We start from the raw sequence: 27,518 nt of genomic DNA on the forward strand, positions 1-27,518 counted from the left end.
GTTCTGTACCTCTAGATAACAGATGATAATGAGCAGTAGGTTTAGGCCTCGGTGCAGGACATTAGGGTCAGGGTTCTGTACCTCTAGATAACAGATGATAATGAGCAGTAGGTTTAGGCCTCGGTGCAGGACATTAGGTCAGGGTTCTGTACCTCTAGATAACAGATGATAATGAGCAGTAGGTTTAGGCCTCGGTGCAGGACATTAGGGTCAGGGTTCTGTACCTCTAGATAACAGATGATAATGAGCAGTAGGTTTAGGCCTCGGTGCAGGACATTAGGGTCAGGGTTCTGTACCTCTAGATAACAGATGATAATGAGCAGTAGGTTTAGGCCTCGGTGCAGGACATTAGGGTCAGGGTTCTGTACCTCTAGATAACAGATGATAATGAGCAGTAGGTTTAGGCCTCGGTGCAGGACATTAGGTCAGGGTTCTGTACCTCTAGATAACAGATGATAATGAGCAGTAGGTTTAGGCCTCGGTGCAGGACATTAGGGTCAGGGTTCTGTACCTCTAGATAACAGATGATAATGAGCAGTAGGTTTAGGCCTCGTGCAGGACATTAGGGTCAGGGTTCTGTACCTCTAGATAACAGATGATAATGAGCAGTAGGTTTAGGCCTCGGTGCAGGACATTAGGGTCAGGGTTCTGTACCTCTAGATAACAGATGATAATGAGCAGTAGGTTTAGGCCTCGGTGCAGGACATTAGGGTCAGGGTTCTGTACCTCTAGATAACAGATGATAATGAGCAGTAGGTTTAGGCCTCGGTGCAGGACATTAGGTCAGGGTTCTGTACCTCTAGATAACAGATGATAATGAGCAGTAGGTTTAGGCCTCGGTGCAGGACATTAGGGTCAGGGTTCTGTACCTCTAGATAACAGATGATAATGAGCAGTAGGTTTAGGCCTCGGTGCAGGACATTAGGGTCAGGGTTCTGTACCTCTAGATAACAGATGATAATGAGCAGTAGGTTTAGGCCTCGGTGCAGGACATTAGGTCAGGGTTCTGTACCTCTAGATAACAGATGATAATGAGCAGTAGGTTTAGGCCTCGGTGCAGGACATTAGGGTCAGGGTTCTGTACCTCTAGATAACAGATGATAATGAGCAGTAGGTTTAGGCCTCGGTGCAGGACATTAGGGTCAGGGTTCTGTACCTCTAGATAACAGATGATAATGAGCAGTAGGTTTAGGCCTCGGTGCAGGACATTAGGGTCAGGGTTCTGTACCTCTAGATAACAGATGATAATGAGCAGTAGGTTTAGGCCTCGTGCAGGACATTAGGGTCAGGGTTCTGTACCTCTAGATAACAGATGATAATGAGCAGTAGGTTTAGGCCTCGGTGCAGGACATTAGGGTCAGGGTTCTGTACCTCTAGATAACAGATGATAATGAGCAGTAGGTTTAGGCCTCGGTGCAGGACATTAGGGTCAGGGTTCTGTACCTCTAGATAACAGATGATAATGAGCAGTAGGTTTAGGCCTCGGTGCAGGACATTAGGGTCAGGGTTCTGTACCTCTAGATAACAGATGATAATGAGCAGTAGGTTTAGGCCTCGGTGCAGGACATTAGGGTCAGGGTTCTGTACCTCTAGATAACAGATGATAATGAGCAGTAGGTTTAGGCCTCGGTGCAGGACATTAGGGTCAGGGTTCTGTACCTCTAGATAACAGATGATAATGAGCAGTAGGTTTAGGCCTCGGTGCAGGACATTAGGTCAGGGTTCTGTACCTCTAGATAACAGATGATAATGAGCAGTAGGTTTAGGCCTCGGTGCAGGACATTAGGGTCAGGGTTCTGTACCTCTAGATAACAGATGATAATGAGCAGTAGGTTTAGGCCTCGGTGCAGGACATTAGGGTCAGGGTTCTGTACCTCTAGATAACAGATGATAATGAGCAGTAGGTTTAGGCCTCGGTGCAGGACATTAGGGTCAGGGTTCTGTACCTCTAGATAACAGATGATAATGAGCAGTAGGTTTAGGCCTCGGTGCAGGACATTAGGGTCAGGGTTCTGTACCTCTAGATAACAGATGATAATGAGCAGTAGGTTTAGGCCTCGGTGCAGGACATTAGGGTCAGGGTTCTGTACCTCTAGATAACAGATGATAATGAGCAGTAGGTTTAGGCCTCGGTGCAGGACATTAGGGTCAGGGTTCTGTACCTCTAGATAACAGATGATAATGAGCAGTAGGTTTAGGCCTCGGTGCAGGACATTAGGGTCAGGGTTCTGTACCTCTAGATAACAGATGATAATGAGCAGTAGGTTTAGGCCTCGGTGCAGGACATTAGGGTCAGGGTTCTGTACCTCTAGATAACAGATGATAATGAGCAGTAGGTTTAGGCCTCGGTGCAGGACATTAGGGTCAGGGTTCTGTACCTCTAGATAACAGATGATAATGAGCAGTAGGTTTAGGCCTCGGTGCAGGACATTAGGGTCAGGGTTCTGTACCTCTAGATAACAGATGATAATGAGCAGTAGGTTTAGGCCTCGGTGCAGGACATTAGGGTCAGGGTTCTGTACCTCTAGATAACAGATGATAATGAGCAGTAGGTTTAGGCCTCGGTGCAGGACATTAGGGTCAGGGTTCTGTACCTCTAGATAACAGATGATAATGAGCAGTAGGTTTAGGCCTCGGTGCAGGACATTAGGGTCAGGGTTCTGTACCTCTAGATAACAGATGATAATGAGCAGTAGGTTTAGGCCTCGGTGCAGGACATTAGGGTCAGGGTTCTGTACCTCTAGATAACAGATGATAATGAGCAGTAGGTTTAGGCCTCGGTGCAGGACATTAGGGTCAGGGTTCTGTACCTCTAGATAACAGATGATAATGAGCAGTAGGTTTAGGCCTCGGTGCAGGACATTAGGGTCAGGGTTCTGTACCTCTAGATAACAGATGATAATGAGCAGTAGGTTTAGGCCTCGGTGCAGGACATTAGGGTCAGGGTTCTGTACCTCTAGATAACAGATGATAATGAGCAGTAGGTTTAGGCCTCGGTGCAGGACATTAGGGTCAGGGTTCTGTACCTCTAGATAACAGATGATAATGAGCAGTAGGTTTAGGCCTCGGTGCAGGACATTAGGGTCAGGGTTCTGTACCTCTAGATAACAGATGATAATGAGCAGTAGGTTTAGGCCTCGGTGCAGGACATTAGGGTCAGGGTTCTGTACCTCTAGATAACAGATGATAATGAGCAGTAGGTTTAGGCCTCGGTGCAGGACATTAGGGTCAGGGTTCTGTACCTCTAGATAACAGATGATAATGAGCAGTAGGTTTAGGCCTCGGTGCAGGACATTAGGGTCAGGGTTCTGTACCTCTAGATAACAGATGATAATGAGCAGTAGGTTTAGGCCTCGGTGCAGGACATTAGGGTCAGGGTTCTGTACCTCTAGATAACAGATGATAATGAGCAGTAGGTTTAGGCCTCGGTGCAGGACATTAGGGTCAGGGTTCTGTACCTCTAGATAACAGATGATAATGAGCAGTAGGTTTAGGCCTCGGTGCAGGACATTAGGGTCAGGGTTCTGTACCTCTAGATAACAGATGATAATGAGCAGTAGGTTTAGGCCTCGGTGCAGGACATTAGGTCAGGGTTCTGTACCTCTAGATAACAGATGATAATGAGCAGTAGGTTTAGGCCTCGGTGCAGGACATTAGGGTCAGGGTTCTGTACCTCTAGATAACAGATGATAATGAGCAGTAGGTTTAGGCCTCGGTGCAGGACATTAGGGTCAGGGTTCTGTACCTCTAGATAACAGATGATAATGAGCAGTAGGTTTAGGCCTCGGTGCAGGACATTAGGGTCAGGGTTCTGTACCTCTAGATAACAGATGATAATGAGCAGTAGGTTTAGGCCTCGGTGCAGGACATTAGGGTCAGGGTTCTGTACCTCTAGATAACAGATGATAATGAGCAGTAGGTTTAGGCCTCGGTGCAGGACATTAGGGTCAGGGTTCTGTACCTCTAGATAACAGATGATAATGAGCAGTAGGTTTAGGCCTCGGTGCAGGACATTAGGGTCAGGGTTCTGTACCTCTAGATAACAGATGATAATGAGCAGTAGGTTTAGGCCTCGGTGCAGGACATTAGGGTCAGGGTTCTGTACCTCTAGATAACAGATGATAATGAGCAGTAGGTTTAGGCCTCGGTGCAGGACATTAGGGTCAGGGTTCTGTACCTCTAGATAACAGATGATAATGAGCAGTAGGTTTAGGCCTCGGTGCAGGACATTAGGGTCAGGGTTCTGTACCTCTAGATAACAGATGATAATGAGCAGTAGGTTTAGGCCTCGGTGCAGGACATTAGGGTCAGGGTTCTGTACCTCTAGATAACAGATGATAATGAGCAGTAGGTTTAGGCCTCGGTGCAGGACATTAGGGTCAGGGTTCTGTACCTCTAGATAACAGATGATAATGAGCAGTAGGTTTAGGCCTCGGTGCAGGACATTAGGGTCAGGGTTCTGTACCTCTAGATAACAGATGATAATGAGCAGTAGGTTTAGGCCTCGGTGCAGGACATTAGGGTCAGGGTTCTGTACCTCTAGATAACAGATGATAATGAGCAGTAGGTTTAGGCCTCGGTGCAGGACATTAGGGTCAGGGTTCTGTACCTCTAGATAACAGATGATAATGAGCAGTAGGTTTAGGCCTCGGTGCAGGACATTAGGTCAGGGTTCTGTACCTCTAGATAACAGATGATAATGAGCAGTAGGTTTAGGCCTCGGTGCAGGACATTAGGGTCAGGGTTCTGTACCTCTAGATAACAGATGATAATGAGCAGTAGGTTTAGGCCTCGGTGCAGGACATTAGGGTCAGGGTTCTGTACCTCTAGATAACAGATGATAATGAGCAGTAGGTTTAGGCCTCGGTGCAGGACATTAGGGTCAGGGTTCTGTACCTCTAGATAACAGATGATAATGAGCAGTAGGTTTAGGCCTCGGTGCAGGACATTAGGGTCAGGGTTCTGTACCTCTAGATAACAGATGATAATGAGCAGTAGGTTTAGGCCTCGGTGCAGGACATTAGGGTCAGGGTTCTGTACCTCTAGATAACAGATGATAATGAGCAGTAGGTTTAGGCCTCGGTGCAGGACATTAGGGTCAGGGTTCTGTACCTCTAGATAACAGATGATAATGAACAGTAGGTTTAGGCCTCGGTGCAGGACATTAGGGTCAGGGTTCTGTACCTCTAGATAACAGATGATAATGAACAGTAGGTTTAGGCCTCGGTGCAGGACATTAGGGTCAGGGTTCTGTACCTCTAGATAACAGATGATAATGAGCAGTAGGTTTAGGCCTCGGTGCAGGACATTAGGGTCAGGGTTCTGTACCTCTAGATAACAGATGATAATGAGCAGTAGGTTTAGGCCTCGGTGCAGGACATTAGGGTCAGGGTTCTGTACCTCTAGATAACAGATGATAATGAGCAGTAGGTTTAGGCCTCGGTGCAGGACATTAGGGTCAGGGTTCTGTACCTCTAGATAACAGATGATAATGAGCAGTAGGTTTAGGCCTCGGTGCAGGACATTAGGGTCAGGGTTCTGTACCTCTAGATAACAGATGATAATGAGCAGTAGGTTTAGGCCTCGGTGCAGGACATTAGGGTCAGGGTTCTGTACCTCTAGATAACAGATGATAATGAGCAGTAGGTTTAGGCCTCGGTGCAGGACATTAGGGTCAGGGTTCTGTACCTCTAGATAACAGATGATAATGAGCAGTAGGTTTAGGCCTCGGTGCAGGACATTAGGGTCAGGGTTCTGTACCTCTAGATAACAGATGATAATGAGCAGTAGGTTTAGGCCTCGGTGCAGGACATTAGGGTCAGGGTTCTGTACCTCTAGATAACAGATGATAATGAGCAGTAGGTTTAGGCCTCGGTGCAGGACATTAGGGTCAGGGTTCTGTACCTCTAGATAACAGATGATAATGAGCAGTAGGTTTAGGCCTCGGTGCAGGACATTAGGGTCAGGGTTCTGTACCTCTAGATAACAGATGATAATGAGCAGTAGGTTTAGGCCTCGGTGCAGGACATTAGGGTCAGGGTTCTGTACCTCTAGATAACAGATGATAATGAGCAGTAGGTTTAGGCCTCGGTGCAGGACATTAGGGTCAGGGTTCTGTACCTCTAGATAACAGATGATAATGAACAGTAGGTTTAGGCCTCGGTGCAGGACATTAGGGTCAGGGTTCTGTACCTCTAGATAACAGATGATAATGAGCAGTAGGTTTAGGCCTCGGTGCAGGACATTAGGGTCAGGGTTCTGTACCTCTAGATAACAGATGATAATGAGCAGTAGGTTTAGGCCTCGGTGCAGGACATTAGGGTCAGGGTTCTGTACCTCTAGATAACAGATGATAATGAGCAGTAGGTTTAGGCCTCGGTGCAGGACATTAGGGTCAGGGTTCTGTACCTCTAGATAACAGATGATAATGAGCAGTAGGTTTAGGCCTCGGTGCAGGACATTAGGGTCAGGGTTCTGTACCTCTAGATAACAGATGATAATGAGCAGTAGGTTTAGGCCTCGGTGCAGGACATTAGGGTCAGGGTTCTGTACCTCTAGATAACAGATGATAATGAGCAGTAGGTTTAGGCCTCGGTGCAGGACATTAGGGTCAGGGTTCTGTACCTCTAGATAACAGATGATAATGAGCAGTAGGTTTAGGCCTCGGTGCAGGACATTAGGGTCAGGGTTCTGTACCTCTAGATAACAGATGATAATGAGCAGTAGGTTTAGGCCTCGGTGCAGGACATTAGGGTCAGGGTTCTGTACCTCTAGATAACAGATGATAATGAGCAGTAGGTTTAGGCCTCGGTGCAGGACATTAGGGTCAGGGTTCTGTACCTCTAGATAACAGATGATAATGAGCAGTAGGTTTAGGCCTCGGTGCAGGACATTAGGGTCAGGGTTCTGTACCTCTAGATAACAGATGATAATGAGCAGTAGGTTTAGGCCTCGGTGCAGGACATTAGGGTCAGGGTTCTGTACCTCTAGATAACAGATGATAATGAGCAGTAGGTTTAGGCCTCGGTGCAGGACATTAGGGTCAGGGTTCTGTACCTCTAGATAACAGATGATAATGAGCAGTAGGTTTAGGCCTCGGTGCAGGACATTAGGGTCAGGGTTCTGTACCTCTAGATAACAGATGATAATGAGCAGTAGGTTTAGGCCTCGGTGCAGGACATTAGGGTCAGGGTTCTGTACCTCTAGATAACAGATGATAATGAGCAGTAGGTTTAGGCCTCGGTGCAGGACATTAGGGTCAGGGTTCTGTACCTCTAGATAACAGATGATAATGAGCAGTAGGTTTAGGCCTCGGTGCAGGACATTAGGGTCAGGGTTCTGTACCTCTAGATAACAGATGATAATGAGCAGTAGGTTTAGGCCTCGGTGCAGGACATTAGGGTCAGGGTTCTGTACCTCTAGATAACAGATGATAATGAGCAGTAGGTTTAGGCCTCGGTGCAGGACATTAGGGTCAGGGTTCTGTACCTCTAGATAACAGATGATAATGAGCAGTAGGTTTAGGCCTCGGTGCAGGACATTAGGGTCAGGGTTCTGTACCTCTAGATAACAGATGATAATGAGCAGTAGGTTTAGGCCTCGGTGCAGGACATTAGGGTCAGGGTTCTGTACCTCTAGATAACAGATGATAATGAGCAGTAGGTTTAGGCCTCGGTGCAGGACATTAGGGTCAGGGTTCTGTACCTCTAGATAACAGATGATAATGAGCAGTAGGTTTAGGCCTCGGTGCAGGACATTAGGGTCAGGGTTCTGTACCTCTAGATAACAGATGATAATGAGCAGTAGGTTTAGGCCTCGGTGCAGGACATTAGGGTCAGGGTTCTGTACCTCTAGATAACAGATGATAATGAGCAGTAGGTTTAGGCCTCGGTGCAGGACATTAGGGTCAGGGTTCTGTACCTCTAGATAACAGATGATAATGAGCAGTAGGTTTAGGCCTCGGTGCAGGACATTAGGGTCAGGGTTCTGTACCTCTAGATAACAGATGATAATGAGCAGTAGGTTTAGGCCTCGGTGCAGGACATTAGGGTCAGGGTTCTGTACCTCTAGATAACAGATGATAATGAGCAGTAGGTTTAGGCCTCGGTGCAGGACATTAGGGTCAGGGTTCTGTACCTCTAGATAACAGATGATAATGAGCAGTAGGTTTAGGCCTCGGTGCAGGACATTAGGGTCAGGGTTCTGTACCTCTAGATAACAGATGATAATGAGCAGTAGGTTTAGGCCTCGGTGCAGGACATTAGGGTCAGGGTTCTGTACCTCTAGATAACAGATGATAATGAGCAGTAGGTTTAGGCCTCGGTGCAGGACATTAGGGTCAGGGTTCTGTACCTCTAGATAACAGATGATAATGAGCAGTAGGTTTAGGCCTCGGTGCAGGACATTAGGTCAGGGTTCTGTACCTCTAGATAACAGATGATAATGAGCAGTAGGTTTAGGCCTCGGTGCAGGACATTAGGGTCAGGGTTCTGTACCTCTAGATAACAGATGATAATGAGCAGTAGGTTTAGGCCTCGGTGCAGGACATTAGGGTCAGGGTTCTGTACCTCTAGATAACAGATGATAATGAGCAGTAGGTTTAGGCCTCGGTGCAGGACATTAGGGTCAGGGTTCTGTACCTCTAGATAACAGATGATAATGAGCAGTAGGTTTAGGCCTCGGTGCAGGACATTAGGGTCAGGGTTCTGTACCTCTAGATAACAGATGATAATGAGCAGTAGGTTTAGGCCTCGGTGCAGGACATTAGGGTCAGGGTTCTGTACCTCTAGATAACAGATGATAATGAGCAGTAGGTTTAGGCCTCGGTGCAGGACATTAGGGTCAGGGTTCTGTACCTCTAGATAACAGATGATAATGAGCAGTAGGTTTAGGCCTCGGTGCAGGACATTAGGGTCAGGGTTCTGTACCTCTAGATAACAGATGATAATGAGCAGTAGGTTTAGGCCTCGGTGCAGGACATTAGGGTCAGGGTTCTGTACCTCTAGATAACAGATGATAATGAGCAGTAGGTTTAGGCCTCGGTGCAGGACATTAGGGTCAGGGTTCTGTACCTCTAGATAACAGATGATAATGAGCAGTAGGTTTAGGCCTCGGTGCAGGACATTAGGGTCAGGGTTCTGTACCTCTAGATAACAGATGATAATGAGCAGTAGGTTTAGGCCTCGGTGCAGGACATTAGGGTCAGGGTTCTGTACCTCTAGATAACAGATGATAATGAGCAGTAGGTTTAGGCCTCGGTGCAGGACATTAGGGTCAGGGTTCTGTACCTCTAGATAACAGATGATAATGAACAGTAGGTTTAGGCCTCGGTGCAGGACATTAGGGTCAGGGTTCTGTACCTCTAGATAACAGATGATAATGAACAGTAGGTTTAGGCCTCTCGGTGCAGGACATTAGGGTCAGGGTTCTGTACCTCTAGATAACAGATGATAATGAGCAGTAGGTTTCTAGGGTCAGGGTTCTGTACCTCTAGATAACAGATGATAATGAGCAGTAGGTTTAGGCCTCGGTGCAGGACATTAGGGTCAGGGTTCTGTACCTCTAGATAACAGATGATAATGAGCAGTAGGTTTAGGCCTCGGTGCAGGACATTAGGGTCAGGGTTCTGTACCTCTAGATAACAGATGATAATGAGCAGTAGGTTTAGGCCTCGGTGCAGGACATTAGGGTCAGGGTTCTGTACCTCTAGATAACAGATGATAATGAACAGTAGGTTTAGGCCTCGGTGCAGGACATTAGGGTCAGGGTTCTGTACCTCTAGATAACAGATGATAATGAGCAGTAGGTTTAGGCCTCGGTGCAGGACATTAGGGTCAGGGTTCTGTACCTCTAGATAACAGATGATAATGAGCAGTAGGTTTAGGCCTCGGTGCAGGACATTAGGGTCAGGGTTCTGTACCTCTAGATAACAGATGATAATGAGCAGTAGGTTTAGGCCTCGGTGCAGGACATTAGGGTCAGGGTTCTGTACCTCTAGATAACAGATGATAATGAGCAGTAGGTTTAGGCCTCGGTGCAGGACATTAGGGTCAGGGTTCTGTACCTCTAGATAACAGATGATAATGAGCAGTAGGTTTAGGCCTCGGTGCAGGACATTAGGGTCAGGGTTCTGTACCTCTAGATAACAGATGATAATGAGCAGTAGGTTTAGGTTTGCAGGACATTAGGTCAGGTTCTGTACCTCTAGATAACAGATGATAATGAGCAGTAGGTTTAGGCCTCGGTGCAGGACATTAGGGTCAGGGTTCTGTACCTCTAGATAACAGATGATAATGAGCAGTAGGTTTAGGCCTCGGTGCAGGACATTAGGGTCAGGGTTCTGTACCTCTAGATAACAGATGATAATGAGCAGTAGGTTTAGGCCTCGGTGCAGGACATTAGGGTCAGGGTTCTGTACCTCTAGATAACAGATGATAATGAGCAGTAGGTTTAGGCCTCGGTGCAGGACATTAGGGTCAGGGTTCTGTACCTCTAGATAACAGATGATAATGAGCAGTAGGTTTAGGCCTCGGTGCAGGACATTAGGGTCAGGGTTCTGTACCTCTAGATAACAGATGATAATGAGCAGTAGGTTTAGGCCTCGGTGCAGGACATTAGGGTCAGGGTTCTGTACCTCTAGATAACAGATGATAATGAACAGTAGGTTTAGGCCTCGGTGCAGGACATTAGGGTCAGGGTTCTGTACCTCTAGATAACAGATGATAATGAGCAGTAGGTTTAGGCCTCGGTGCAGGACATTAGGGTCAGGGTTCTGTACCTCTAGATAACAGATGATAATGAGCAGTAGGTTTAGGCCTCGGTGCAGGACATTAGGGTCAGGGTTCTGTACCTCTAGATAACAGATGATAATGAGCAGTAGGTTTAGGCCTCGGTGCAGGACATTAGGGTCAGGGTTCTGTACCTCTAGATAACAGATGATAATGAGCAGTAGGTTTAGGCCTCGGTGCAGGACATTAGGGTCAGGGTTCTGTACCTCTAGATAACAGATGATAATGAGCAGTAGGTTTAGGCCTCGGTGCAGGACATTAGGGTCAGGGTTCTGTACCTCTAGATAACAGATGATAATGAGCAGTAGGTTTAGGCCTCGGTGCAGGACATTAGGGTCAGGGTTCTGTACCTCTAGATAACAGATGATAATGAGCAGTAGGTTTAGGCCTCGGTGCAGGACATTAGGGTCAGGGTTCTGTACCTCTAGATAACAGATGATAATGAGCAGTAGGTTTAGGCCTCGGTGCAGGACATTAGGGTCAGGGTTCTGTACCTAGATAACTAGATGCAGGACAACAGATGATAATGAGCAGTAGGTTTAGGCCTCGGTGCAGGACATTAGGGTCAGGGTTCTGTACCTCTAGATAACAGATGATAATGAGCAGTAGGTTTAGGCCTCGGTGCAGGACATTAGGGTCAGGGTTCTGTACCTCTAGATAACAGATGATAATGAGCAGTAGGTTTAGGCCTCGGTGCAGGACATTAGGGTCAGGGTTCTGTACCTCTAGATAACAGATGATAATGAGCAGTAGGTTTAGGCCTCGGTGCAGGACATTAGGGTCAGGGTTCTGTACCTCTAGATAACAGATGATAATGAGCAGTAGGTTTAGGCCTCGGTGCAGGACATTAGGGTCAGGGTTCTGTACCTCTAGATAACAGATGATAATGAGCAGTAGGTTTAGGCCTCGGTGCAGGACATTAGGGTCAGGGTTCTGTACCTCTAGATAACAGATGATAATGAGCAGTAGGTTTAGGCCTCGGTGCAGGACATTAGGGTCAGGGTTCTGTACCTCTAGATAACAGATGATAATGAGCAGTAGGTTTAGGCCTCGGTGCAGGACATTAGGGTCAGGGTTCTGTACCTCTAGATAACAGATGATAATGAGCAGTAGGTTTAGGCCTCGGTGCAGGACATTAGGGTCAGGGTTCTGTACCTCTAGATAACAGATGATAATGAGCAGTAGGTTTAGGCCTCGGTGCAGGACATTAGGGTCAGGGTTCTGTACCTCTAGATAACAGATGATAATGAGCAGTAGGTTTAGGCCTCGGTGCAGGACATTAGGGTCAGGGTTCTGTACCTCTAGATAACAGATGATAATGAGCAGTAGGTTTAGGCCTCGGTGCAGGACATTAGGGTCAGGGTTCTGTACCTCTAGATAACAGATGATAATGAGCAGTAGGTTTAGGCCTCGGTGCAGGACATTAGGGTCAGGGTTCTGTACCTCTAGATAACAGATGATAATGAGCAGTAGGTTTAGGCCTCGGTGCAGGACATTAGGGTCAGGGTTCTGTACCTCTAGATAACAGATGATAATGAGCAGTAGGTTTAGGCCTCGGTGCAGGACATTAGGGTCAGGGTTCTGTACCTCTAGATAACAGATGATAATGAGCAGTAGGTTTAGGCCTCGGTGCAGGACATTAGGGTCAGGGTTCTGTACCTCTAGATAACAGATGATAATGAGCAGTAGGTTTAGGCCTCGGTGCAGGACATTAGGGTCAGGGTTCTGTACCTCTAGATAACAGATGATAATGAGCAGTAGGTTTAGGCCTCGGTGCAGGACATTAGGGTCAGGGTTCTGTACCTCTAGATAACAGATGATAATGAGCAGTAGGTTTAGGCCTCGGTGCAGGACATTAGGGTCAGGGTTCTGTACCTCTAGATAACAGATGATAATGAGCAGTAGGTTTAGGCCTCGGTGCAGGACATTAGGGTCAGGGTTCTGTACCTCTAGATAACAGATGATAATGAGCAGTAGGTTTAGGCCTCGGTGCAGGACATTAGGGTCAGGGTTCTGTACCTCTAGATAACAGATGATAATGAGCAGTAGGTTTAGGCCTCGGTGCAGGACATTAGGGTCAGGGTTCTGTACCTCTAGATAACAGATGATAATGAGCAGTAGGTTTAGGCCTCGGTGCAGGACATTAGGTCAGGGTTCTGTACCTCTAGATAACAGATGATAATGAGCAGTAGGTTTAGGCCTCGGTGCAGGACATTAGGGTCAGGGTTCTGTACCTCTAGATAACAGATGATAATGAGCAGTAGGTTTAGGCCTCGGTGCAGGACATTAGGGTCAGGGTTCTGTACCTCTAGATAACAGATGATAATGAGCAGTAGGTTTAGGCCTCGGTGCAGGACATTAGGGTCAGGGTTCTGTACCTCTAGATAACAGATGATAATGAGCAGTAGGTTTAGGCCTCGGTGCAGGACATTAGGGTCAGGGTTCTGTACCTCTAGATAACAGATGATAATGAGCAGTAGGTTTAGGCCTCGGTGCAGGACATTAGGGTCAGGGTTCTGTACCTCTAGATAACAGATGATAATGAGCAGTAGGTTTAGGCCTCGGTGCAGGACATTAGGGTCAGGGTTCTGTACCTCTAGATAACAGATGATAATGAGCAGTAGGTTTAGGCCTCGGTGCAGGACATTAGGGTCAGGGTTCTGTACCTCTAGATAACAGATGATAATGAGCAGTAGGTTTAGGCCTCGGTGCAGGACATTAGGGTCAGGGTTCTGTACCTCTAGATAACAGATGATAATGAGCAGTAGGTTTAGGCCTCGGTGCAGGACATTAGGGTCAGGGTTCTGTACCTCTAGATAACAGATGATAATGAACAGTAGGTTTAGGCCTCGGTGCAGGACATTAGGGTCAGGGTTCTGTACCTCTAGATAACAGATGATAATGAGCAGTAGGTTTAGGCCTCGGTGCAGGACATTAGGGTCAGGGTTCTGTACCTCTAGATAACAGATGATAATGAACAGTAGGTTTAGGCCTCGGTGCAGGACATTAGGGTCAGGGTTCTGTACCTCTAGATAACAGATGATAATGAACAGTAGGTTTAGGCCTCGGTGCAGGACATTAGGGTCAGGGTTCTGTACCTCTAGATAACAGATGATAATGAACAGTAGGTTTAGGCCTCGGTGCAGGACATTAGGTCAGGTTCTGTACCTCTAGATAACAGATGATAATGAGCAGTAGGTTTAGGCCTCGGTGCAGGACATTAGGGTCAGGGTTCTGTACCTCTAGATAACAGATGATAATGAACAGTAGGTTTAGGCCTCGGTGCAGGACATTAGGGTCAGGGTTCTGTACCTCTAGATAACAGATGATAATGAGCAGTAGGTTTAGGCCTCGGTGCAGGACATTAGGGTCAGGGTTCTGTACCTCTAGATAACAGATGATAATGAACAGTAGGTTTAGGCCTCGGTGCAGGACATTAGGGTCAGGGTTCTGTACCTCTAGATAACAGATGATAATGAGCAGTAGGTTTAGGCCTCGGTGCAGGACATTAGGGTCAGGGTTCTGTACCTCTAGATAACAGATGATAATGAACAGTAGGCATAAAAAAAAATATATATTTTTAAATCGAAGGAAATTTGCTATAAAACTGCACAATTTTCTCTGCCCCACAGTGCAGTACATTAGGGGATGAGGGGCAGGGATCAAAGGTCAGGGTACTGTACCTTTAGATCACAGGTGGTATTGAGCAGCAGGTTGGAGGGTTTGAGATCACGGTGCAGGACGTTAGCTGAGTGGATGTACTTCAGGCCTCTCAGGATCTGGTACAGGAAGTAACAGATGTGATCGTTGCTCAGGTGCTGGGTCTTCAGCAGCTTATACAGATCTGTCTCCATCAGGTCCTGCACGATGTAGCTGGATAACAGAGGGTTAAGGGACAAACTCGACTGGGGCTGTTCATCACACTGCTGCTGTGTTGGTGGGGAGAAAGAGAGAGATCTCAGCAGGCTCTGCCCAAACCACACAACTAACACTTTATGAAACAAAGTCTTCACTATCTCATCCTAGGCAGATGGCCTGAGGTCATGATCTAATGAGCAGGAAACTTGACTTCACAAAAAAAAAAAATCCTACAAGTAATCCGACAAGAAATCGTATTTTTAAGTTTGCGGACAACACAACAGTGGTAGGCCCGATAACCAACAACGACTAGACAAACTATAGGGAGGAGGTCAGAGACCTGGCCGGGTGGTGCCAGAATAACATCCTATCCCTCAACGTCACCAAGACTAAGGAGATGATTGTGGACTGCAGGAAAAGGAGGACCGAGCACGCCCCCCATTCTCATCGACTGGGCTGTAGTGGAGCAGGTTGAGAGCTTCAAGTTCCTTGGCGTCCACATCAACAACAAACTAGAATGGTCCAAACACACCAAGACTGCCGTGAAGAGGGCACAACAAAGCCTATTCCCCCTCAGGAAACTAAAAAGATTTGGCATGGGTCCTGAGATCCTCAAACAGGTTCTACAGCTGCAACATCGAGAGCATCCTGACTGGTTGCATCACTGCCTGGTACGGTAACTGCTCGGCCTCAGACTGCAAGTCACTACAGAGGGTAGTGTGTATGGCCCAGTACATCACATCATCGGGGCCAAGCTTCCTGCCAGGCGGTGTCAGAGGAAGGCCCTGAAAATGGTCAAAAGACCCCAACCTCCCGTCATGGACCGTTCTCTCTGCTACCGCACGGCAAGCGGTACCGGGGTGCCAAGTCTAGGTCCAAAAGGCTTCTCAACAGCTTCTACCCCCAAGCCATATGACTCCTGAACAGGTAATCAAATGGCTCCCTGGACGATTTGCATTGTGTGCCCCCCGAAACCCCTCATTTACACTGCTGCTCTATTTTCTGTTTCATCAATGCATAGTCACTTTAACTATACATTCATTACCTTAATTAGCCCAACTAACCGGTGCCTGTACACAGCCCCTCTTCTGTTATGTTTCACTGTCTTTTTACAGTTGTTTTTATTTCTTTACTTACCTATTGTTCTCCTAACACCTTTTTTTGTACTTAAAAAAATAATAATAATTTTAAAAAATATATTTTTTTTAAATCGCATTATTGGTTAGAGCCTGTAATATTCACCATTTCACTGTGAGGTCTACTACACTTGTTGTATTCAGCATTTCACTGTAAGGTCTACTACACCTGTTGTATTCACCATTTCACTGTAAGGTCTACTACACCTGTTGTATTCACCATTTCACTGTAAGGTCTACTACACCTGTTGTATTCACCATTTCACTGTAAGGTCTACTACACCTGTTGTATTCAGCATTTCACTGTGATGTCTACTACACCTGTTGTATTCAGCATTTCACTGTAAGGTCTACTACACCTGTTGTATTCAGCATTTCACTGTAAGGTCTACTACACCTGTTGTATTCAGCATTTCACTGTAAGGTCTACTACACCTGTTGTATTCAGCATTTCACTACTACAGGTCTACTACACCTGTTGTATTCAGCATTTCACTGTGAGGTCTACTACACCTGTTGTATTCAGCATTTCACTGTGAGGTCTACTACACCTGTTGTATTCAGCATTTCACTGTGAGGTCTTACACCTGTTGTATTCAGCATTTCACTGTAGGTCTACTACACCTGTTGTATTCAGCATTTCACTGTGAGGTCTACTACACCTGTTGTATTCAGCATTTCACTGTAAGGTCTACTACACCTGTTGTATTCAGCATTTCACTGTGAGGTCTACTACACCTGTTGTATTCAGCATTTCACTGTGAGGCATTTCTACTAAACCTGTTGTATTCAGCATTTCACTGTAAGGTCTACTACACCTGTTGTATTCACCATTTCACTGTCTACTACACCTGTTGTATTCAGCATTTCACTAGGTCTACACCTGTATTGTATTCAGCATTTCACTGTAAGGTCTACTACACCTGTTGTATTCAGCATTCAGCATTTCACTGTAAGGTCTACTACACCTGTTGTATTCAGCATTCAGCATTCAGCATTTCACTGTAAGGTCTACTACACCTGTTGTATTCAGCATTCAGCATTTCACTGTGAGGTCTACTACACCTGTTGTATTCAGCATTCAGCATTTCACTGTGAGGTCTACTACACCTGTTGTATTCAGCATTCAGCATTTCACCGTGAGGTCTACTACACCTGTTGTATTCGGCGCATGTGACAAATAAAATGTGATTTGGACCCACTGGTTGTCTCCTAGGTTACAGAGAGCTGGTAGTCCCATCCACCACACTACCAGATGGGTGGTATAGAGGAGATGGACCCACTGGTTGTCCTCTAGGTTACAGAGAGCTGGTAGTCCCATCCACCACACTACCAGGTGGGTGGTATAGAGGAGATGGACCCACTGGTTGTCCTCTAGGTTACAGAGAGCTGGTAGTCCCATCCACCACACTACCAGGTGGGTGGTATAGAGGAGATGGACCCACTGGTTGTCAATAACTCTAGAAAAAAAGGTTACAGAGAGCTGGTATAATTCAATTTTCCCATCCACCACACTACCAGGTGGGTGGTATAGAGGGAGATGGACCCACTGGTTGTCCTCTAGGTTACAGAGAGCTGGTAGTCCCATCCACCACACTACCAGGTGGGTGGTATAGAGGAGATGGACCCACTGGTTGTCCTGAACTAGGTTACAGAGAGCTGGTAGTCCCATCCACCACACTACCAGGTGGGTGGTAGGTGCTTTAGTGAGGAGATGGACCCACTGGTTGTCCTCTAGGTTACAGAGAGCTGGTAGTCCCATCCACCACACTACCAGGTGGGTGGTATAGAGGAGATGGACCCACTGGTTGTCCTCTAGGTTACAGAGAGCTGGTAGTCCCATCCACCACACTACCAGGTGGGTGGTATAGAGGAGATGGACCCACTGGTTGTCCTCTAGGTTACAGAGAGCTGGTAGTCCCATCCACCACACTACCAGGTGGGTGGTATAGAGGAGATGGACCCACTGGTTGTCCTCTAGGTTACAGAGAGCTGGTAGTCCCATCCACCACACTACCAGGTGGGTGGTACAGAGGAGACGGACCCACTGGTTGTCCTCTAGGTTACAGAGAGCTGGTAGTCCCATCCACCACACTACCAGGTGGGTGGTATAGAGGAGATGGACCCACTGGTTGTCTCCTAGGTTACAGAGAGCTGGTAGTCCCATCCACCACACTACCAGGTGGGTGGTATAGAGGAGATGGACCCACTGGTTGTCCTCTAGGTTACAGAGAGCTGGTAGTCCCATCCACCACACTACCAGGTGGGTGGTATAGAGGAGATGGACCCACTGGTTGTCTCCTAGGTTACAGAGAGCTGGTAGTCCCATCCACCACACTACCAGGTGGGTGGTATAGAGGAGATGGACCCACTGGTTGTCCTCTAGGTTACAGAGAGCTGGTAGTCCCATCCACCACACTACCAGGTGGGTGGTATAGAGGAGATGGACCCACTGGTTGTCCTCTAGGTTACAGAGAGCTGGTAGTCCCATCCACCACACTACCAGGTGGGTGGTATAGAGGAGATGGACCCACTGGTTGTCCTCTAGGTTACAGAGAGCTGGTAGTCCCATCCACCACACTACCAGGTGGGTGGTATAGAGGAGATGGACCCACTGGTTGTCTCTAGGTTACAGGGAGCTGGTAGTCCCATCCACCACACTACCAGGTGGGTGGTATAGAGGAGATGGACCCACTGGTTGTCTCTAGGTTACAGAGAGCTGGTAGTCCCATCCACCACACTACCAGGTGGGTGGTATAGAGGAGATGGACCCACTGGTTGTCTCCTAGGTTACAGAGAGCTGGTAGTCCTAGGTTACAGAGAGCTGGTAGTCCCATCCACTACACTACCAGGTGGGTGGTATAGAGGAGATGGACCCACTGGTTGTCTCCTAGGTTACAGAGAGCTGGTAGTCCCATCCACTACACTACCAGGTGGGTGGTATAGAGGAGATGGACCCACTGGTTGTCTCCTAGGTTACAGAGAGCTGGTAGTCCCATCCACCACACTACCAGGTGGGTGGTATAGAGGAGATGGACCCACTGGTTGTCCTCTAGGTTACAGAGAGCTGGTAGTCCCATCCACCACACTACCAGGTGGGTGGTATAGAGGAGATGGACCCACTGGTTGTCCTCTAGGTTACAGAGAGCTGGTAGTCCCATCCACCACACTACCAGGTGGGTGGTATAGAGGAGATGGACCCACTGGTTGTCTCCTAGGTTACAGAGAGCTGGTAGTCCCATCCACCACACTACCAGGTGGGTGGTATAGAGGAGATGGACCCACTGGTTGTCTCCTAGGTTACAGAGAGCTGGTAGTCCCATCCACCACACTACCAGGTGGGTGGTACAGAGGAGATGGACCCACTGGTTGTCTCCTAGGTTACAGAGAGCTGGTAGTCCCATCCACCACACTACCAGGTGGGTGGTATAGAGGAGATGGACCCACTGGTTGTCCTCTAGGTTACAGAGAGCTGGTAGTCCCATCCACCACACTACCAGGTGGGTGGTATAGAGGAGATGGACCCACTGGTTGTCCTCTAGGTTACAGAGAGCTGGTAGTCCCATCCACCACACTACCAGGTGGGTGGTACAGAGGAGACGGACCCACTGGTTGTCCTCTAGGTTACAGAGAGCTGGTAGTCCCATCCACCACACTACCAGGTGGGTGGTATAGAGGAGATGGACCCACTGGTTGTCTCCTAGGTTACAGAGAGCTGGTAGTCCCATCCACCACACTACCAGGTGGGTGGTACAGAGGAGATGGACCCACTGGTTGTCTCCTAGGTTACAGAGAGCTGGTAGTCCCATCCACCACACTACCAGGTGGGTGGTATAGAGGAGATGGACCCACTGGTTGTCTCCTAGGTTACAGAGAGCTGGTAGTCCCATCCACCACACTACCAGGTGGGTGGTATAGAGGAGATGGACCCACTGGTTGTCCTCTAGGTTACAGAGAGCTGGTAGTCCCATCCACCACACTACCAGGTGGGTGGTATAGAGGAGATGGACCCACTGGTTGTCCTCTAGGTTACAGAGAGCTGGTAGTCCCATCCACCACACTACCAGGTGGGTGGTATAGAGGAGATGGACCCACTGGTTGTCCTCTAGGTTACAGAGAGCTGGTAGTCCCATCCACCACACTACCAGGTGGGTGGTATAGAGGAGATGGACCCACTGGTTGTCCTCTAGGTTACAGAGAGCTGGTAGTCCCATCCACCACACTACCAGGTGGGTGGTATAGAGGAGATGGACCCACTGGTTGTCTCCTAGGTTACAGAGAGCTGGTAGTCCCATCCACCACACTACCAGGTGGGTGGTATAGAGGAGATGGACCCACTGGTTGTCCTCTAGGTTACAGAGAGCTGGTAGTCCCATCCACCACACTACCAGGTGGGTGGTATAGAGGAGACAGACCCACTGGTTGTCTCCTAGGTTACAGAGAGCTGGTAGTCCCATCACCCAAGTGTGCTAATATGGTATAGAACTCAATCTACTAAATTAGTCAACAGGGACATTTGACATTTGTCTAGAAATGAACAAGGAAATGATCGAACAGAGACAAATGTTATCCTGAGTGCTACCTATATCCCCGCACTAGAATCCCCATACTTTAATAACCTCTTGAATATAGGGGGCAGTATTTTCATTTTTGGAAAAATAACATCCCCAAAATAAACAGACTATTTTGTCAGGACAAGATGCTAGAATATGCATATAATTGACAGCTTAGGATAGAAGACTCTATAAAGTTTCCAAAACTGTACAAATATTGTCTGTGAGTATAACAGAACTGATATTACAGGCGAAAGTCTGAGAAAAATCCAAACAGGAAGTGACTCTTATTTAGAAGGCTCTGCGTTCCTATGCGTATTGAGCAGTGAATGAGATATCAACCAGATTCATTTTTCTATGGCTTCCCTAATGTGTCTAGTGTCACAATACATAGTTTCAGGCTTTTATTTTGAAAAATGAGCCTGAACGTCAACATTGCGTCAGTGGTCAGCTGGAGTCTCTCAGAGTGTTTTGTGCGTAAGGGACAAATGCGGCCATTTTTTCTCTCTATCCTACTAAGTAGCCACGAGTCCCGGTGGATATATTATCGAATAGATATTTGAAAAACACCTTGAGGATTGATTATAAACAACGTTTGCCAAGTTTCTGTCGATATTATGGAGCTAATTTAGAATATTTTTCGGTGTTGTAGTGACCCGCAATTTCCGGTCGATTTCTCAGCCAAACGTTAAGAGTTATTTCACCTACAAAAATAATATTTTTGTAAAAAAGGAAGAGGTGAATGAAGACAGCCTCTCCATCCTGGAGGGGGAAATCAATCATTTACAGGCCCAGGGACATGTACTTCTCTGTGGCTACCTAAATGCCAGAACCGGACAAGAACCTGACACCCTCAGCACACAGGAGGACAAACACCTGCCTGGAGGTAACAGCATTCCCTCCCCCATATGCCCCCCTAGACATACGACATCATAACCAACAACATCGAGTCACAACTCCTGTCGCACGCTGGGTATGTACATAGTTAATGGTAGGCTTCGAGGGGACTCCTACGGTAGGTACACCTATAGCTCATCTCTTGGCAGTAGTACTGTAGACTAGTTTATCACTGACCTCAAACGAGAGTCTCTCAGAGCGTTCACAGTCAGCCCACAGAAAAATCAGTCTACTTGAACAGAGCAATACTCAAATCATGAGGCATCAAAGCCAAAGGAACTGAATACTATTAAGAAATGCTATAGATGGAAAGAAAGAAGTGTGGAAACCTACCAAAAACTATTAGGTAACAACAAATTCAATCCCTTAAGGACAACTTTCTGGACAAAACGTTCCACTGTAACAGTGAAGGTGTAGACTTGGCAGTAGAAAACCTAAACAGTATATTTGACCTCTCAGCTTCCCGATCAAATCTAAAAAATTACAAATGATTTGATGAAGAATGCAAAAACCTTTGAAAGAAATTGAGAACCTGTCCAACCAAAAACAGAGGCCCAGAAAACCTGAGTCTACGCCTTCACAATGGTGAATCACCAAAACAATACAGAAATACATACGGAAAAAGAAGGAACAGCAGGTCAGAAATAAGCTCAATGTGATTGAATTCTCAATAGACCACTTTGGGGAAAACTAGACAAAAAAACAACATGAAGAGTTCTCTATCCAAAACAGAGATGTATGGATAAACCACTTCTCCCATATTTTTGGCTCCATAATAAATAACAAACAGCAAAATATTTATGTCCTTGTCTTTTAAAGACAAAAATCCAAAGAACTTTACATTCTTCATTGTAAATGGAACGGTCGTTAAGGTGCTGACAGCTTACAGACGGTAGGCAATTAAGGTCACATTTATGAAAACTTAGGACACTAAAGAGGCCTTTCTACTGACTCAAAAACATTAAAAGAACGATGCCCAGGGTCCCTGCTCATCTGCGTGAACATTCCTTAGGAATGCTGCAAGGAGGCATGAGGACTGCAGATGTGGCCAGGGCAATAAATGGCAATGTCCATACTGGGAGACAGGGAGACAGGACGGACAACTGACCGTCCTCGCAGTGGCAGACCACGTGTAACAACACCTGCACAAGATCCTTACATCTGAACATCACACCTGCAGGACAGGTACAGGATGGCAACAACAACTGCCCGAGTTACACCAGGAACGCACAATCCCTTCATCAGTGCTCAGACTGTCCGTAATAGATGATGAGAGAGGCTGGACTGAGGGCTTGTAGGCCTGAGGGCTTGTAGGCCTGTTGTAAGGCAGGTCCTCACCAGACATCACCGGCAACAACGTCACCTATGGGCACAAACCCACCGTTGCAGGAGCAGACAGGACTGGCAAAAAGTGCTCTTCACTGACGAGTCCCGTTTTGTCTTATCAGGGGACATCAGACGTTTATCGTCGAAGGAATGAAGCGTTACACTGAGGCCTCTGCAGCGGGAACGAGGTGGAGGGTCCGTCATGGTCTGGGGCGGTGTGCCACAGCATCATCGGACTGAGCTTGTTGTCATTGCAGCCAATCTCCACGCTGTGCGTTACAGGGAAGACATCCTCCTCCCTCACGTGGTACCCTTCCTGCAGGCTCCTCCTGACATGACCCTCCAGCATGACAATGCCACCAGCCATACTGCTCGTTCTGTTTGTGATTTTCTGCAAGACAGAAATGTCAGTCTTCTGCCATGGCCAGCGAAGAGCCCAGATCTCAATCCCATTGAGCACGTCTGGGACCTGTTGGATCAGAGGGTGAGGGCTACAGCCATTCCCCCCAGAAATGTCCGTGAACTTGCATGTGCCTTGGTGGAAGAGCGGGGTAACATCGCAAAGCAAGAACTGGCAAATCTGGTGCAGTCCATGAAGAGGAGATACACTGCAGTACTTAATGCAGCTGGTGGCCACACCAGATACTGACTGTAAAGTTTGATCTTGACCCCCCCTTTGTTTAGGGACACATTATTCAATTTCCGTTGGTTGCATGTCTGTGGAACTTGTTCAGTTTATGTCTCAGTTGTTGAATCTTAATCTTAAATATTTACACATGTTAAATTTGCTGAAAATAAACGCAATTGACAGTGAGAGGATGTTTTTTTTTTGCTGAGTTGATATGATCTAATACAAATCTTAGAATCAACTATTAAAGACTAAAAAATGTAAATTAATAAAATTCCATTTAACTAAAACTAGCATCATCCTTAGCTCTGGCATCTTCCCCAATATTTGGAACCAAGGACTGATCACCCCAATCCACAAAAGTGGAGACAAATTTGACCCCAATAACTACCGTGGGATATGCGGTAACAGCAACCTTGGGAAAATCCTCTGCATTATCATTAACAGCAGACTCGTACATTTCCTCAGTGAACACAATGTACTGAACAAATATTATATATATATATATTTTTTTTTTACCAAATTACCATACGACAGACCACGTATTCACCCTGCACACCCTAATTGACAACCAAACAAACCAAAACAAAGGCAAAGTCTTCTCATGTTTGTTGAATTCAAAAGAGCTTTAGACTCAATTTGGCTTGAGGGTCTGCTATACAAATTGATGGAAAGTGGTGTTGGGGGGGAAACATACAACATTATAAAATCCACGTAAAGAAACACACATTTCTTCCCACGGGGCCGTGGGGTGAGGCAGGGATGCAGCTGAAGCCTCACCCTCTCCAACATTTTTATCAACGAATTGGCGAGGGTACTAGAACAGTCTGCGGCACCCAGCCTCACCTGCTAGAATCTGAAGTCAAATGTCTACTGTTCGCTCATGATCTGGTGCTTCTGTCACCAACCAAGGAGGGCCTACAGCAGCACCTAGATATTCTGCACAGATTCTGCCAGACCTGGACCCTGGCAGTAAATCTCAGTAAGACCAAAATAATGGTATTCCAAAAAAGGTCCAGTTGACAGGACAACAAATACAAATTCCATCTAGAAACCTTTGCCCTAGCGCACACAAAAAACTATACATACCTTGGCCTAAACATCAGCGCCACAAATACCCAATTGAGACTCTGCATGCAGGATTCTGCAACAATATCCTCAATGTACAACATAAAACACCAAATAATGCATGCAGAGCAGAATTAGGCCGATACCCACTTATTATCAAAATCCAGAAAAGAGACGTTAAATTCTACAACCACCTAAAAGGAAGCGATTCCCAAACCTTCCATAACAAAGCCATCACCTACAGAGAGATGAACCTGGAGAAGAGTCCCCTAAGCAAGCTGGTCCTGGGGCTCTGTTCACAAACACAAACACACCCCACAGAGCCCCAGGACAGCAACACAATTAGACCCAACCAAATCATGAGAAAACAAAAAGATAATTACTTGACACATTGGAAAGAATTACCAAAAAACTGAGTAAACTAGAATGCTATTTGGTCCTTAACAGAGAGTACAGCGGCAGAATACCTGACCACTGTGACTGACCCAAACTTTAGGAAAGCTTTGACTATGTACAGACTCAGTGAGCATAGCCTTGCTATTGAGAAAAGCCGCCGTAGTCAGACCTGGCTCTCAAGAGAAGACAGGCTATGTGCTCACTGCCCACAAAATGAGGTGGAAACTGAGCTGCACTTCCTAACTTCCTGCCCAATATATGACCATATTAGAGACACATATTTCCCTCAGATTACACAGATCCACAAACAAATCCAATTTTTATAAACTCCCATATCTACTGGGTGAAATTCCACAGTGTGCCATCACAGCAACTAGAGTTGTGACCTGTTGTCACGAGAAAAGGGCAACCAGTGAAGAACAAACACCATTGTAAATACATCCCATATTTATGTTGATACACTTTACCTTGTGTACTTTAACCATTTTCACATATGACATTTAAAATGTCTTTATTCTTTTGGAACTTTTGTGAGTGTAATGTTAATAAACAATACAATTTAAGAGAGAGAGAGAGAGAGAGAGAGAGAGAGAGAGAGAGTGAGCGAGAGCGAGAGAGCGAGAGAATCACAAGATAAAGATGATCCAAGTCTGATTAACATCCTGACTCCGTGCGGATGACATGATAAATAACATCAGGCTGTAAAAGATACACGTCCTTCATCTGGTGGATGGAGGGCATGCGGATGATGTCGTTGATGCTGATGATGTTCTCATGTTTGAAGCGCAGCAGGATCTTAATCTCTCTCAGAGTCCTCTGGCAGTATGTCTGGTGTTCAAACGGACTGATCTTCTTAATCGCAACGCGGACCTTGTTGTCACGGCAATATGCAGAGCTGGGGATGGAGAGAGAGAGAGAGGAGGTTAGAGTTAGAGCTGGAGAGAGATGGTGGGGGTTTAGAGAGAGGGGGTTTAGAGAGAGGCGGGGGGTTTAGAGAGAGAGGCGGGGGGTTTAGAGAGAGAGGCGGGGGTTTAGAGAGAGAGGCGGGGGTTTAGAGAGAGAGGCGGGGGTTTAGAGAGAGAGGTGGGGGGTTTAGAGAGAGAGGTGGGGGTTTAGAGAGAGAGGTGGGGGTTTAGAGAGAGAGGTGGGGGTTTAGAGAGAGATGTGGGGGTTTAGAGAGAGAGGGGGGGTTTAGAGAGAGGTGGGGGTAGAGAGAGAGGTGGGGGTAAGAGAGAGAGGTGGGGGTAAGAGAGAGAGGTGGGGGTAAGAGAGAGAGGTGGGGGTAAGAGAGGGGGGTTTAGAGAGAGAGGTGGGGGGTTAGAGAGAGAGAGGTGGGGGGTTAGAGAGAGGAAGTTAGTCAGTTAATCTCTTAGAAATACAGTAACTACTAACTACTGAGTTGTTGACTGTGCTATTCTTTCTTTCTGCAACATGAAATCACTATCAGTCAGCATGTGGAACATTCAGGCCCTAAACTCATCAACCTTTGGACTGAAGAGTTTAGCACTGGAGTTCAACAAACATCTGAAAGATGTTGACGTCATCATTATGCAGGAGACATGGAGTAAGGCTGACATTTCTCACTAACTGCCCCACAAGCTACAGAGAAGTAATCATTCTGCAGGAGACATGGAGTAAGGCTGACATTTCTCACTAACTGCCCCACAAGCTAAAGAGAGGTAATCATTCTGCAGGAGACATGGAGTAAGGCTGACATTTCACACTAACTGCCCCACAAGCTACAGAGAAGTAATCATTCTGCAGGAGACATGGAGTAAGGCTGACATTTCTCACTAACTGCCCCACAGGCTACAGAGAGGTAATCATTCTGCAGGAGACATGGAGGGCTGACATTTCACACTAACTGCCCCACAAGCTACAGAGAGGTAATCATTCTGCAGGAGACATGGAGACATTTAAGGCTGACATTTCTCACTAACTGCCCCACAAGCTACAGAGAGGTAATCATTCTGCAGGAGACATGGAGTAAGGCTGACATTTCTCACTAACTGCCCCACAGGCTACAGAGAGGTAATCATTCTGCAGGAGACATGGAGTAAGGCTGACATTTTCACTAACTGCCCCACAGGCTACAGAGGTCATCATTCTGCAGGAGACATGGAGTAAGGCTGACATTTCTCACTAACTGCCCCACAAGCTACAGAGAAGTAATCATTCTGCAGGAGACATGGAGTAAGGCTGACATTTAACACTAACTGCCCCACAGGCTACAGAGAGGTAATCATTCTGCAGGAGACATGGAGTAAGGCTGACATTTCACACTAACTGCCCCACAGGCTACAGAGAAGTAATCATTCTGCAGGAGACATGGAGTAAGGCTGACATTTCTCACTAACTGCCCCACAAGCTACAGAGAAGTAATCATTCTGCAGGAGACATGGAGTAAGGCTGACATTTAACACTAACTGCCCCACAGGCTACAGAGAGGTAATCATTCTGCAGGAGACATGGAGTAAGGCTGACATTTCACACTAACTGCCCCACAAGCTACAGAGAGGTAATCATTCTGCAGGAGACATGGAGTAAGGCTGACATTTCTCACTAACTGCCCCACAGGCTACAGAGAGGTAATCATTCTGCAGGAGACATGGAGTAAGGCTGACATTTCTCACTAACTGCCCCACAAGCTACAGAGAAGTAATCATTCTGCAGGAGACATGGAGTAAGGCTGACATTTCACACTAACTGCCCCACAAGCTACAGAGAGGTAATCATTCTGCAGGAGACATGGAGTAAGGCTGACATTTCACACTAACTGCCCCACAAGCTACAGAGAGGTAATCATTCTGCAGGAGACATGGAGTAAGGCTGACATTTCACACTAACTGCCCCACAAGCTACAGAGAAG

At 46.8% G+C, this 27,518-nt stretch overlaps 1 protein-coding gene across 1 annotated transcript in view; it reads right to left on the reverse strand.

Annotated features, from left to right (window-relative positions):
- The window catches only part of LOC127907089 (mitogen-activated protein kinase 1), a 126,286-nt gene that overhangs the window by 61,267 nt on the left and 37,501 nt on the right, over positions 1-27,518 (reverse strand). The window contains exons 2-3 of the mRNA XM_052460796.1: positions 25,362-25,544; positions 14,471-14,660 (exon numbers count right to left, since the gene is read on the reverse strand). Of these exons, the coding sequence (XP_052316756.1) occupies positions 14,471-14,660; positions 25,362-25,544 (373 nt within the window). The remainder of the gene's footprint in view (positions 1-14,470; positions 14,661-25,361; positions 25,545-27,518) is intronic.

The sequence above is a fragment of the Oncorhynchus keta genome, chromosome 14, assembly GCF_023373465.1.
Source record: "Oncorhynchus keta strain PuntledgeMale-10-30-2019 chromosome 14, Oket_V2, whole genome shotgun sequence".
NCBI classification, from domain to species: domain Eukaryota; kingdom Metazoa; phylum Chordata; class Actinopteri; order Salmoniformes; family Salmonidae; genus Oncorhynchus; species Oncorhynchus keta.